This window comes from Chenopodium quinoa, unplaced genomic scaffold, assembly GCF_001683475.1.
Source record: "Chenopodium quinoa cultivar QQ74 unplaced genomic scaffold, ASM168347v1, whole genome shotgun sequence".
NCBI lineage: Eukaryota > Viridiplantae > Streptophyta > Magnoliopsida > Caryophyllales > Amaranthaceae > Chenopodium > Chenopodium quinoa.
The window spans coordinates 6,505,188-6,519,366 of record NW_018743292.1 but is presented as its reverse complement, the minus strand read 5'-3'; the positions used below and the strand labels follow the sequence as shown (position 1 = coordinate 6,519,366).

Below are 14,179 nucleotides of genomic sequence, written 5' to 3'. Positions count from 1 at the left end.
GTTATATAAATTGTCAATCTTTCTCATAGTCATGCTAGTCGTGGTTCTTGATTCATGAACAATAAAAGCTAAACTAAGCATTGTTCTTGTCTTTGAAATATAATTAATTGAGAGCATTCAACTACGGATTATATGAATTTCATAAACAATAAGGTCTTAGAAGACTCATACGCAAAGCAAAAGCTTTTTTGCACTTTTGGTTGCTCTTTTTGACCTAAATGCACCATTAAGAGGTTAAAGAAGAGCACAGCAACCTCAAATTAAAGCATACTTTTGTCTATTTCATGCCTTTTAAGCAACATCTTAGTAGCAATCTAATCTTAATTTATGTATAGTTTGATTAATTATGTTTTTGAGTCCAATATGTCTAATCTCAAATAAATGAATCATGCATTATTTAGTTCCCTAATCAAATCACACTAGAATGAGACAATGTATGTATATCTACATCATTATTCCACGACAAAATAATAATTCTAGAAATAATAGTCCAAATAATCACAAGTTTGGACACAAAAATTCTTAAATTTTGTTTTAACTAAGGTTAATTAAATCTCTAGATATGGGTCATATTAAGCTTAATTAGCGTGGCTCAATAACCTCGATTTGAAATAACACAAACTCAAGCTTGAAAATTACAAACCTGTCCTAACTCTAAACTCAACTTGAGTTGGATTAACAAGTAACCCTTTTTTTTTTTTAGGAAAAACAAGTAACCTTAAAAACAAGTTGAATATTGGATTACAACATTTACATAGCTAATGTAAATGAAACCCTAAGACGGAGTAATTTTTATGTACAGAACATATAGACATTCTCAACAATGAAGACAACAAACACTCTGTAGCACAGCTTAATGTGTAACAATTAATTTAACATTACACTTTACATTTCATGTTCCTTTAGAGATCTCACATAAATTTGCTTGTCAAAGAGCAATAATATACATGCATCAGTTTTCACCAAAAAAATAAAATAAAATATACATATATGCATTAGTAACATTACCTTTGCAAGTATCTCTTGGAATATCATGCTGTTACATCGAAATAATATACTCTATATGTAAGAGAACCTAAATGGTTACACTGTAATCACATAGTACGAACTACATAATACGAACTAGTAAGTATTAGATGAAATCGTTGTACACTAATTTTCATAGTAAATTAGTAGACACTATGAAAGGAACTAGTCACTTAATTGCACTATTAGTTTCTGCTTGAAAGTTCATCAAGCTGTCAATAACAACAGTATATGAGCAATCATATGTAAGAAACGTTCACTTATGAGTCCTTGTTAAGGGAAAACAACTTTCAAGTCGGTGGTAGAAACTCAGTAAGCTATAATATGACATAATGTACAAAAATTATGTTTATCTATCTTGTTGATTGGAATAAACTACAATGGCAACATAAAGATTAGCTATCTTGATCACATAATATTTTTTTTTTTTTTTTTTTTTTTTTTTTTGAATAATGATCAGATAATATATAAGTACTTATAAGATTGTTAGTAAAATGTTATTCAAAACGATACACATATATAACATATATAGGTCCAACACTTGAGAAGTCCAATGATGCACCACATTTAAGGCAACAATAAACTAATACTTTGTATAATTACTCACTCAAATGTACTTTTAAAAATCTTTTGTTAGACTTCAATTTACCGTTCAACCAAACACACTTCACCTTAACTATTTAAAACTCAGTTTTACAGAATATTATTTTTTAAAGTAAAGAGAAAAAGACCTAACTATACAAGAAAAGATGGTGCAAAGAAAAAAAAAAAAAACAAGAAAAAAGAAGCAGGATTGACAAAGTGGCACATTGTTGCGCCTCTATAGACCTAGTGCATGCTAATGATAACTAATATTACAAGCAAAGCAAAGAAGTCTCCTACTCTCATATAAAACTATTTCATCTATACCAGCTATTTATATCTAAGACAACATAAAACAATATAGTATAGATATAAGTGTACTTGTAGTTAGTTACCAAGTAATAAGTACTTCGTATATATATATATACAAACCCAATTCAAAACCATATATTAATAATCACTTCCATTAATTTCTTCTTCAGTTTTTATACATGTTCAATTATCCATATACAAAACCAGCTTTTGCATTATTACATCAAATTCATATATCTTGTTATTAGAGCATACGAGAGAAAGTTATGAGTGACTCAAGCACTCAAGCAGGTGATGAACACAACACTATTCTAACTACAAAGAAATATGAAAATGGTCGTAGCAATTCCAAAGAGATGATGATACTGTACAAGGAATGCCTTAAGAATCATGCAGCTTCCCTTGGATCCCACTCCACCGATGGTTGTGGCGAGTTTATGCCCCCCTCCGGTGACAACGACGCTTTTCTGTGCTCAGCATGCGGCTGCCACCGCAACTTCCATCGTAAGGAGGAGGTGGAGGTAGCCCACGTAGGCAGCAACAATTATACTTATTTATCATATTACCACTACCAGCGTAATACTAGTAATATTACCAAAAATCAAGTACAAGAATGTCATCAAGATAAGGTTACTGCCCTAACAGCAAGGCACGGGTCCCACAATAGTCCTAGTCTAAATGTGGGGCCCGCGGCCACGCCATCAGAGAATGATGGGGAACAAATAATGGTAGAAGGGATGAAAATGAGTAAGAAGAGACATAGGACTAGATTTACAAATGAACAAAAAGAGAAAATGTTGGGATTTGCTCAAAAGACAAATTGGAAGATACAAAGGGTGGATGAAGGATTAGTGCAACAATTTTGCCAAGAGGTTGGGATTAAGAGGAGAGTGCTTAAGATTTGGATGCACAATAACAAGTACCTTTTTGTTAAGAAAGGCACTAACTCTACTCTTAATGATCATGATGCTAGTGATTCCTCTGATAAATTAAATGAGTAAGGCTACTTGGTTCTTTAATGGGTTAAATCATTCTACTTTCTAACTTAGCTTAGAATTCTTTCTTTTAATTACCATCTAGAATCCTTGTCACTCTTTTTTATGCTATTATATTATCTAGATGTTTTGTCTATAAATAAGATAGTTCAAAATGATTTTGTTATTTGAGTGATAGAGGGAGTATACGATACTTGCAAGTTATCGACTTTTAATTTCTTCCTTCATAATATCAATTATTTTGGAATTACTCAAGTTAATGTACGTGTGAATATATACACATGCTATCAATTTTAACACATTGTTAAATTTCCTAGATAATCATGAATTTTTGTATTCTCGAGTAGTTTTTTTCAACATCCGTGAGCCCTAAAAATTAAATCTTTCAGAAAGTGGGAATTAATGTTAACTTATTTAACAGGGAATTGAAAAATATTGATTCTCAGCTTGTTTTTTCAAAAATATACATATAATATACAAGTAGATGAAATGTGGAGAAAATTTGGGGAAATTTGACGGATAATTGGAAACACAGATTATGGAATTCAGTCCAAAAAAATTCAAAAAATGAAAAACTTTAATTTGCCATCACTCTTTTTTTTCTTTCGAAAAAAACAAGTGACCATGTACTGAAATTGATCTATAATGACTTACATTTATAATATTGCATCACAATAGAAACCATCTTTTTACAGCAATAGTTACAGAAAAGATCCTGAGACCAGAGAGGAACTATTTCTTACAAAACCCCTCTGCTCATGGCAAAAATTCCTCACTAAGACAAATTTACCACAATCTCAGCGTACATGAAACATAGCTTCTTCTTGCCTATTCCCTTTTGTTTACTACTCATTTACATTTGAAACCGACATCCGTGGAAGCTTTTCTGCTTCTGTAAACATGATCAATATCTTGATATAGCTCAAAATATGACAGTATTCACCAATTGCCAAATTTACCTTCACCTGCTTCACCACTATTGAGCATTTTCGGCATTATCATTTTCCTGTCTAGAAGAATCTGTATAAAACTGGGTTTGATCCCTCATATCTCTAAACATGGAAAAAAAGGAGTTGAGGCTTTCAGAAGGTGCTCCTCCAAGAATCCATAGCAACAACGAGCTAAAGGAATTCATATTTCCCGGGTTTTGACCAGCTTCTGGTTGCCGAAGGTCATGTTCAGGGATTGGAAGAGGTTCTTCCCCCATATTTTCATTTTGCTGATTTGCATTTCCCAATTGTTCTTGAAGCCCGGGAACTGCTGCCTGTGCATGAGGCGGCATTGGAACATTACCACCAGGCCTAAGCACTGAGACCCCAGGACCAGAAGCATCCTCCATATCGGCTGGACCAGGATTTCTTGTATTCAACCGGGTGATGTGCAGCGTAGAGGCATATACAGTAGAGGAGGTTATATGGAAATCTGGGTGCTGCTGCATATGTGAACGACGGCTTTGCAAAAACCTTTGTAAAGCAGGGACCTGGACTTAAAAAAAATATATATTTATATATAACTAAATCCAAGTATGGAAATAAGAAGCAGCTACAAAATGCAAGAGACTAGAAATTATAAGGCGTATAACAATATAAGCATAGCAGATTGAAATTAAGCCTAAACCCCAAGGGCTACCTTTAATTTCATTGTCCATAGACTCCATACGGCCATATTGCTGCATGAATACACATTTGGTACAACACACACATCTACGAATTTGTTAAAAATTTAGATGCTCCCTTCAACCTATCTGGTATTTTATAGCACGTGCATTCAATGCGTAGTTCTCAAATTTTGGCCCTGAAGCCTACTCACTCACCCACTTTTTCACTCTACTTTTTGTCGCTTTTTTTTCTGTGAATAGTAGACGTTAACTCTTTTAGGGAACGGTTAGAGTAGTTAAGAGAGACAAGCACATAACTATGACAAAGAACAGTATATTATGGTTTCAAAGATTATTATGTCATCATGTTCACATATTAGCTCTAGGCTCCAGAAGGCATCATATATTATTTACCTCAAAATTGTTCCAGAAATACAGGATAAGATGCATCATACATGCTGCAGTTGTAGATAAGGCCAAGTACGAAAAACCTGCAAGAAACAAGAGTGCATTAAACAAAACTAAAGATAGGGGATATGGGAAAATTAATAAGTATATACAGGTAATCATACCATATGCATATGAGAAGAAGTAAATGTGGAACACCAAGAAATAGAGTAAGAAAAAGCGTGGAAAGAACTTCATTGATATTGGCGTACGAACACTACAAAAGCCCAAAAAAAGTTCAGATGGTTAAGGTCACAGAATAAAGTAAAGAAAAATACGAGCGACAGAGCATATAAATTCCTGAAAATTTGCTACGAGGGAAGAAGGACGAAGACTGGTAGCAAACAACATTAGACTTACCTAATAAGGGTAAAAAGCTCGCACAGCCATACCAATATCAACACCATGAAAGCCAGTAATTGGTCATCATAAAATTCAAACAGAAAAAATAGGATGCCTATCATGATCTGTAATGTTAAATGAAATCCATCAGCAGCAAATAGAAATGAACATATTCAAGGATTGAGAATTCTATGTACATTATAATAAGCAGCATCCTTACAGGCACAAAGACAAGAGATTCAATGACATGAACAAATATCAGCTGGAATGTCGGAAGTCGATGACGCGCATGGTGTTGAAGCTGCACTGCATTCATATTGGAGAAAAAAAATTTAAGTGATTGTTACCTATCAGCCATGCCCAAGGGCCTTAAATATTGAATCAAAGAGGAAAGAGCCAAAAGTACAGTAGTGGCAATTCTGAACCCAAAGTTTTTAAAATTTCTAGTCAATCTAGCATCAAAATCTCTAGTCAATCTTAGGCTCAATATAATATCTGGACTCTGGTGAAGGAACCGGACAGAATTACACATCTAAGCATCTTTCCTTCGTTCGTTTTCTTCTCACTCTTTCTCGCCATCAAGCATCAATTCAAATAACCAAAAGTCAATTTGATTGTCTCTAATCATTAATGTCCAGACTTCCAGACCTTGTTAATTGCTGCAGTTTAAGATCGTTAAAGGTCATCTTTTCTTCATATCTTCGAGCATCATAACCATGGTGAAGCCATTGTCACATACTTTAACCGGCAACCATCAATTTTTACTACATTCTACAGCTCCCATTCAAGTCTTGAAGACCAAGTCCCATCTCATCCAGACCCCCACCCTCTCCCTTTACCTCCCCCCTCTGACATGTAATTATTTGGATAGTGTTAACAAACTGCAGACTGGAGGATCAGGCAAGGGTCCAGCCATATAGTATAGACGCAATTATGACAACAGTAGTTCATTAACAGGTATCATGGCTTTTACAAGAAATAGATCTCAAGATCAGCAAGCTTCCAGAATCAACAATGAGCCATATGCCAGTACTTGATGTACACATCTTGCTAAATGTTGTAATAGACTAACCTAAGAAGGGGTAGTATGGTATTCTAGTAATAGTAGGTTAGAGTCCTTAGCTTTAGTGTTTAGTATATATAGAGAGAGAGTAGAAAGAAGAAGGGGAGCAGAAATTTGTATTGAGGGAAACCTTAGAGAGTCATGGCCTAAAGCCATTTTGGAGAGTTGTGAGCTAAACTCACTCTTTTAGAGTAATAGCCTTAAGCTATTAACTTATCCTTTGTAACCCTTCCACCATTATCAATCAATCTTGAAGCTTTCATGTTTATTACTTGCATTATTAAATCAGAAAATAGTAAGCCAGAAAATCAGTTCATTACAAATGTATATGAAGTTGAAAGCAAACCAACCTGTAAATTTGAGCATGCGAGTTTGTGTCTCTCTCAATGTAAATGAAACTGACATGGTCGTTGTGAAGAAAACAAAGAGTGACATCATAAGCACCCCACATTTAGTTACCAGATAATCTGCATAGAAACAAAATAAGGCATATGAACCAACAGATATTCAGTAGAACAATAAAACTACGATCACAAAATATATATCAGGATCAACATAATTGATGTAACCAAGCTATTAGGAGTTCACTAGGATTTAGGAGAAAATAGATCAAGACCAGACTTTGATTATCACAGAAGACGAACCTTCAAAAGTAGCAGAGCTTTTTGACGGTTCATGGGCATAACTGAGGTTGTAAAACTCCTTCGTCTGATAGTTATATAGGTATCCTGCAGAGAGATTAGCATGTAAAGACTTCTGCTAAGAACACTACAAACTGTGAGAAAAGTAATGTGGCATTTTATACTACGAGCACCATTCAAATCATTGCTCATACCCCATACCCTTTAGGATGAGTATTAGTTATTGATTGGCATAGATGTGAAAATAATTTATACCTACATATGCCACATCCTGAAAACAACCTAGCAAGATTCCATCATTTGCGAGATCCAGATGAAGGTGATTTTACTGTTACAAGTTTACAACTTGATACTAGTGGAGACTGGAGAGGCTGCCTCAAGATATTCACAGCTAAAACATGAGCTCTATGCCTAAATAATAGTCCTTTAAAATTGTGCATAGGTATTAAGGAGGAATTACTTATTGCATTGGTATTGAAATCTGAACAGTTGCATAACATTGGTAGTGTATATTGAGTTCTACCTTGTCCAGGAGCATCTAGCAAACTGTTCATCAGAATAGTGTCATATCCCACCACTCTATTTATGAGAAGTTGTTGCCACCTGAAAAGGTAGGATTTGGTAAAGCCAGAAAAAATAAAAGAGAGAAAACAAATTGTTATCACCCTGGTTTTGAACCCCAAGGTCCAATAAAATTCAAAGTCATAGCATATTAGCAGTTTAGTCACATGAAACAGTATATAGGTACATTTTCAAGTAATAATAATTTTGATACAATTAATCCAATGTTGCTCATTATGTCAATTGAGTAGGGGTACATAGGCCTCAGCACTCAATGAGTCAATGGGAAAGAGTACTTAGGAATAGAAGCAAATAAAAAATTAATAAAACAGAACAAGAGTAAGGAGAATAAATAAGCTATAAAAAAGATAGAATAATAATCACCTGTTACCAAAGCAGTGATGCCGAGCAGATATGCTTATGTTAGCAGTCCGAATGTTATGACGAGATTTAGCTTCTTCAGGAAGCAAGAAATACCCCTAAAGATAAACAACAGATAACAAAATTAGCAACTAAGCTGGCACCACAACTCTACCTACCTGATTTGTTCCAAATTTATAATACAACGGAGAGTGCATAAGAAAACGAAACTGAACTCACCTTTTCCATAGTATAGAGATATGACGGTTCAAATGCTTTGATTTTCCTCTCAAGCCACTGCACTGAGAAGGTTAGAGTAACTTAGAAAATTTAACAAACAGGAATTATCTTCATTATAAGAGACATGTCAATTTGTTAAGAGCCTAGTATTTCATTTCTCTTGCCCCTAAGAATCCATAGAATGCTACTGTAATTCTGTAAGGGAAATTGACCAGCAAGACATGACAAACACATGTAAAAGATGATACACCCACCGTTTCATGCGTTATTTTCGCCTTTTGAAGTCTAACTTTGGCAGCTAATTGCTCAAGAACTATATAGATTACAAAAAGGTATGTTTATTAAATATGTTGCAACATTTATACTTATAATATAAAATGATATTATCCTTATATACTTCCATAAACCACATGAAGAAGTAACTTTTACAAATAAATTTTGTGAGGAAAATAATGAGCAATTAGAAATAGAGCATTGATTTGACAAGAAAATTAATTCCTATAGTACATTTTCAACATAAAACTAAAAATTCTACAATTTGTTTCCAATCAATAAGAAGGAATCAACACTAATGATGCGTTCTTTAAAATGGCTTTCTCAATGTTAAATTGAAGTGGCTAATACAACAATTCTGTTTTTCCAAACATTTAACTCATTCTACTTTATCTTTAAGAAGACAAACCATATAAAAGATATTACTTCAACTCTCATAAATACTCAACCCCTAAATGCATTCACTTTCAATTGATAGCGTTCAGCATTTTCAACTTACTTATCTAGGATAACGTTATGTAGCTCCTAATATAAGTAATGAAAACATAAAAAGACTCCCTTCTTGAAACATGTCTATAATCTCTATACAAGTGCTTATTTCTGAAAGGATATTAAGGAACAACACCTGCCAGGAGTCCTCTTATGCGTGAGATATTCTATGCATTTGAGGGTATGATCTTATTGTTTTCAACCTTCAAATACTATATGGGAGACTATTGGTGTGTTATATATCAGAAAATGAGGAGAAAAAGGGAAAAAAAAAAAAAAAAAAAAATTCTCTAAGGCTTCACATCACATCTCTGCTTGAAAGTTCCCGTTATGCATCGAATGTTTTTAAGTCAAATGACTGAAAAAAACTATTATCCATACAAATTAAAATTGAATTGGCAATTTCAGCTGAAGTAAAAATCAATCTACCTGCAAGCAAATTGAGCCTATCCAAGTGCAAAATATGCAGCCACTTAGGAATGTCAAGATTCAAGCGAATACCTGCAATGTTCTGTACTTGAAATCCAATTCAGCAACATAAAAAAAAATGTTTAACAGAACAAAATCACAAACATTTAAAGGACACTGAAATACATAATTTCAGGAAGAGTTAATCCATCTACAGAACAAGACCATCAACCATATATGTGCCATAGAACTGAACGAAATATTAATATATGACTATAAGAAAATATAAATTATGGTTTAATCTATTCAATTGATTTTTTTTTTTATATATCAAAATACATGATATGTACATTATAAGCTGTCTACATTATACTTGTATATTTGTATGATTGTATATTTGTATTATAGAACTGGAAACATTGTGCCATAAGGTTATACACATAACAATGGAATACAAAGTTGAGGAGTCTAACACTATTAAATAACAAGGAAATAATGCAATCAAGCAATAGGTATACAAATACATTCAGCAATTGCTCACTGAAAAAAAAGCTAGATATATGGAATTGTCATATACTTGTAGAAATTTTCCAGCTCCAATAAAAAAATAAATAAAAAATAAAAACAATTTATATTTTCAAAGTCATCAGTCATGAATTTGCATGGCAAAGGTGGATGAAGTTTTCATTTAGATGTTCATACAATCAAAGCATATATCATGAGATTTTGACCTTATTATCAGCGCTTCAGATTATCAAACATGACTTCATCAAAATTCGATGAAATGACATATGAAGTATGCCACACCTCACAAATCATCATTACCATCATATGGAGCTTTTAGGTCATATGCTAATGTTTCTAGAAGTTAAAGATTCACAGGAACCAACTGAAATAAAACTCCAGGTAGACGCTCAAACATTTAAAGAAGCAATATTTTGCACCAGCAGAATTCACCAAACACATACCCAAAGAGTTCCCAACAAACGTGTCCCATGTTTCCAGATAAATGTTAGACGTCTGTGCCACTTTCTGAAAAAGTGTAAGATGACTGCTCTTGCAGATTGTTTTGAAAACATGGAAAAGGTCTCAGATGGCTCCTCTCTTTCAACTCTACCATCATTGGCAGCTAACTTTGAGCCCCTACCATCAACGATAGTTTCTGGCTGTGTTTCAGAGTATTCATAATAATTTTTCCAAAACTTGAAGTTCAATTTTCCCCTCCTAGCACCAGAAGTAATCCAACCAAACCAGTAGTTCACGGCAAACAAGTTAAACTCGTCGTCATGGGCATCTGGCTCTCTAGGTCTAGGTTCATCATTAAGAATTCGTCCACGAGATATATCTTCAAAATTAGGTTCAGAATCTTTTTGAATTAGCAGGTCAATTCCAGTAATCTGCATCACCAGTTTGAGCATACGCATAAGCAAAAAGGAAAAACTGCCTACATATCAAAGAAATGGTTTTTTAATTAAGTTGTACACCATTAAATACCAATATTTATTACCTTGACGAAAATAAGCTGTGCTTCTGTTGTTTGCACTCCAGAGAGTTCACTGGAACAGCCCGGCTGCATAATTTTAAACCCAAAAGTCAAAGACATACAAGATCAAGAATACCAGTAGATCTTGATTCAATTTCGGTAATGAGGATGGATTCCTATCATACAAAACAACTTAAAGCACCAAAATAGGACTTTGATCCAGCACATTCAGGTTCGGCCGTTTCCTTGATCAAATCAGCAAAGACATACAATAGTATCATCTTTTCCTAATTCTATATGTATAAGCTACGCCCGCACAACAGGTGCCTCAAGAACCTGTCTATTTCACAACTACTCCCTCTCCGAACATGATCAACCATATTTAATTTGAAAAGTCTCAAAATAATAGGCCACTTTCTAGCAATAGTATGCTACAATTCGAGTTCAACAAAGAAGAACATTCATAGTATTCTCACTCACTCTATTCCAAGAAAATAACTACGATCAAATGTGGCATATTATCTAGGTACGGTCCGCCGGTCCGACGGATGAAGTATATCATTCCAATACAAGGTGAATTGACTTCAATCCATTCAATTCAATTATGTAAAAAGCAAAGAAATACTTAATTGAATCGTTTAACCATGCATTAACTTAAACTGAATTCAATTTCCAGAAATTCAAGATAATAAAAAATCAATCAAAGAATCAGAAAGACAAACTCAGAACACTACTACATAATTCCTACTTAAAACAACCGATTACAAAAATTCAACAAACAGTTCGTATAGTTCAAATTTAATCAAATTTCGAAATTAAATTGAGCTTAAAGAAGAAGGAATTTGCCAACCTGCTGAACAAAATTGGCGTGCATAACAACAAGGATAGCGAACAAAGTAATAGCGGTGAAGAGATAAAAGTACTCAAGAGCAGTTCGAATTCTAAGCGTAATCATCTGTGAAAACCTCTCCTGAACCCTAATAAACGTTTGTTCAGGATCCATTTTACAGAAAATTCAATCAATTTTTCCCCAAATTGTTGCTGAATTATGAGCTAGGGTTTAGCATCAATTGGATGATGATTGTAGCCCTAAAATCATCGGAAAATGAAGGTTGATTTGTGATCAACAATAGAGGAGAGAGAAAGTTGAGGAGGAAAATGAGGAGATAATCAAGGGTTTAAAAAAAATATTAAAAAAAAAAACTCTGGGAGTTGAGAAATCAGATGAGAGTGAAAGAGAGGAAAAAGAGGGGAAGTCTGACCTCGGAATGTTGATTGCGTGGCGGGTAAGCCCACGAATTGCACGAGATCATTTATGTTTGGTTTTGTTACAATTTCAGGTAGACCATTGATTATTTTAATACTCACTCCGTTTTTAGAGAGTAATAAAATATGAAAGCAGTGGGGTAGGTGAAAAAATAAAAAATAATAAAAAACAAAAGTAGTTGAGAGAATGGGATGTGAGAGAATATGAAATTGATAAAATATGATTTTTGGTGGTTCCACTAGGTGAGAGAAATGAATTAAATATTAGGTTAGTTCCCGTGCCAGGGTAATTATTAATAACCATTATTAAACTACAATTATTAGTTTTTTTTTATAAACATTCTAAATATATAGTTGACAAATTTTGATTATAATAAAGGATTACAAAAGATATGTTAGATATAAAATGATGTAGAATGATTAAAATTATGTTAATAATTTTTTTATAGCTATATAAATATTTGTGTTAAAGATATGCCAAATCTTTTTTTTTTTAAGTGATTATATTGTATAAGATTAGGGAATTATTTTATTAGCATAAAAAAAATAACAAAACAAACTAAGGACACACCAGAAGATGACACGTGTCATTGCTGGTATGTCTTTTAGTAGACTAGACTAGATGAAGCCCATGCGATACACGGTTTGTTTGTATTTTTTTACAACTTATATATTTTTTTCCTATGTTTGTGATAAAATTTGTTACTTTATTTATTCTTTGTACATAGTATATCATATTATCATTTAATATTTTTATTTTATTTATTTTAAAATAAATGTGAATTTTCTCTCATTCGTTATATATTTAAATGAAATTCCTAATATCAAAAGATAAATTTTTATATTTATTAATATAAACTTTAAAATTTCATTTTCCAATTTAAATGATAAATGATGAACAATTTAAGGATATATTTTTAATTTCAATGATTTTTTATTTATTTTTTTATTTAATTTAAAACTGATTTTTTTTTTTTGATAAACCCTGATATTTTTTTTTTAGTCAAACGTGATTTCATTTTTTATTCGTATTTTTTATAAAATATTTTATTATAATAACTAGTCATATTTTCATTATTTTTTTTTATCTAATCCATTTTTTTTTTTAAATATCAATTGAACGTGAATTTCATTTTTTTAAAGTTTAATAATATTTTTTTATTTATAAAATTTTCAATTTAAAAAGATAGTATTTTATTTTTATAATAAATTTAAATTTTTAATTTTAATCTTATGTGGTGCTTTAAAATAACAATCCTACATGGCATAATCCTATACGTAACGCTCTAAAAAATACTAATCCTACAAAGCGCTCTAATAATTTTTTAGAAATCAATATTATTAGGTGGCTCTCTGAAATCTTGGAAAAAACTCCCTTTTATATGATTTAACGTGATTTCAATTTTTTTATTAGTATATTTTTATAAAATATTTTATTATAATCACTTGTCATATTTTCATTATTTATTTTTTATCTAATCCGATTTTTCTTAAAAAAAATCAATTGAACGTGAATTTCATTTTTTTAAGTTTAATAATATTTTTTTTATGTATACGAAATAAAATAAATTTTTTCTTTTCTGTTAGATAAAATTTCCAATTTAAAAAGATAGTATTTTATTTTTATAATAAATTAAAATTTTTAATTTTGATATTTCGTGGCACTTTAAAATAACAATCCTACGTGGCATAATCCTATAAGCACGCTCTAAAAATACTAATCCTATATGGCGCTCTAATAATTTTTTTAAAATAAAAATCCTAGGTGGCTTTCTAAATTCTTAGGAGTAACTCCCCTTTATATATATATTAGATTGTTATTGATTGATTGTAAAATCTTTCCAAATAAAGAAATGGAGCAAATATTTAAAAATGACCGAAAATCGAAAGTGGAGCAAGTATTTAAAAATGTAGGGAGTACCTAGTAATAAAATATTGTTCATCGTCTTTAAAAAAAAATATCATTTGTTCTATATCGATTGCAAAATGAATAAAATATCTTTTATTCGCCTTTTAAAAAAAATTATCATTTGTTCTAGTATGTCGATTGCAAAATCTTCGGTCATTTCTAGATGTATTTATCGTGAAGCAAAT

At 32.1% G+C, this 14,179-nt stretch overlaps 2 protein-coding genes across 5 annotated transcripts; one reads left to right on the top strand and one right to left on the bottom strand.

Moving 5' to 3' along the window:
- Window positions 1-1,455: 1,455 nt before the first annotated feature.
- Window positions 1,456-3,081, top strand: LOC110736035 (zinc-finger homeodomain protein 4-like). Its single transcript, XM_021916192.1, has one exon. The coding sequence runs from the start codon at window positions 2,187-2,189 to the stop codon at window positions 2,919-2,921; it is 735 nt and encodes a 244-aa protein (XP_021771884.1). The 5' UTR covers window positions 1,456-2,186; the 3' UTR covers window positions 2,922-3,081.
- A 430-nt stretch (window positions 3,082-3,511) lies between these two features.
- On the bottom strand, window positions 3,512-12,129 carry LOC110736699. 4 transcript variants are annotated; one of them, XM_021916996.1, is made up of 15 exons: window positions 11,670-12,129; window positions 10,844-10,906; window positions 10,305-10,733; window positions 9,358-9,439; window positions 8,421-8,479; window positions 8,167-8,223; window positions 7,951-8,045; window positions 7,466-7,608; window positions 7,009-7,092; window positions 6,715-6,831; window positions 5,522-5,607; window positions 5,320-5,426; window positions 5,085-5,176; window positions 4,927-5,003; window positions 3,512-4,395 (listed from the first exon to the last, which is right to left on the bottom strand). In XM_021916996.1, the coding sequence occupies exons 1-15, from the start codon at window positions 11,820-11,822 to the stop codon at window positions 3,892-3,894; spliced, it is 2,148 nt and encodes a 715-aa protein (XP_021772688.1). In that variant the 5' UTR covers window positions 11,823-12,129; the 3' UTR covers window positions 3,512-3,891. The 4 variants fall into 4 exon arrangements, with proteins under 4 accessions (XP_021772688.1, XP_021772690.1, XP_021772689.1 ...); XM_021916998.1 differs by having other exon boundaries at window positions 7,529-7,608; window positions 11,670-12,127; XM_021916997.1 differs by lacking the exon at window positions 8,421-8,479 and having other exon boundaries at window positions 8,167-8,228; window positions 11,670-12,128.
- Between the last annotated feature and the right edge of the window lie 2,050 nt (window positions 12,130-14,179).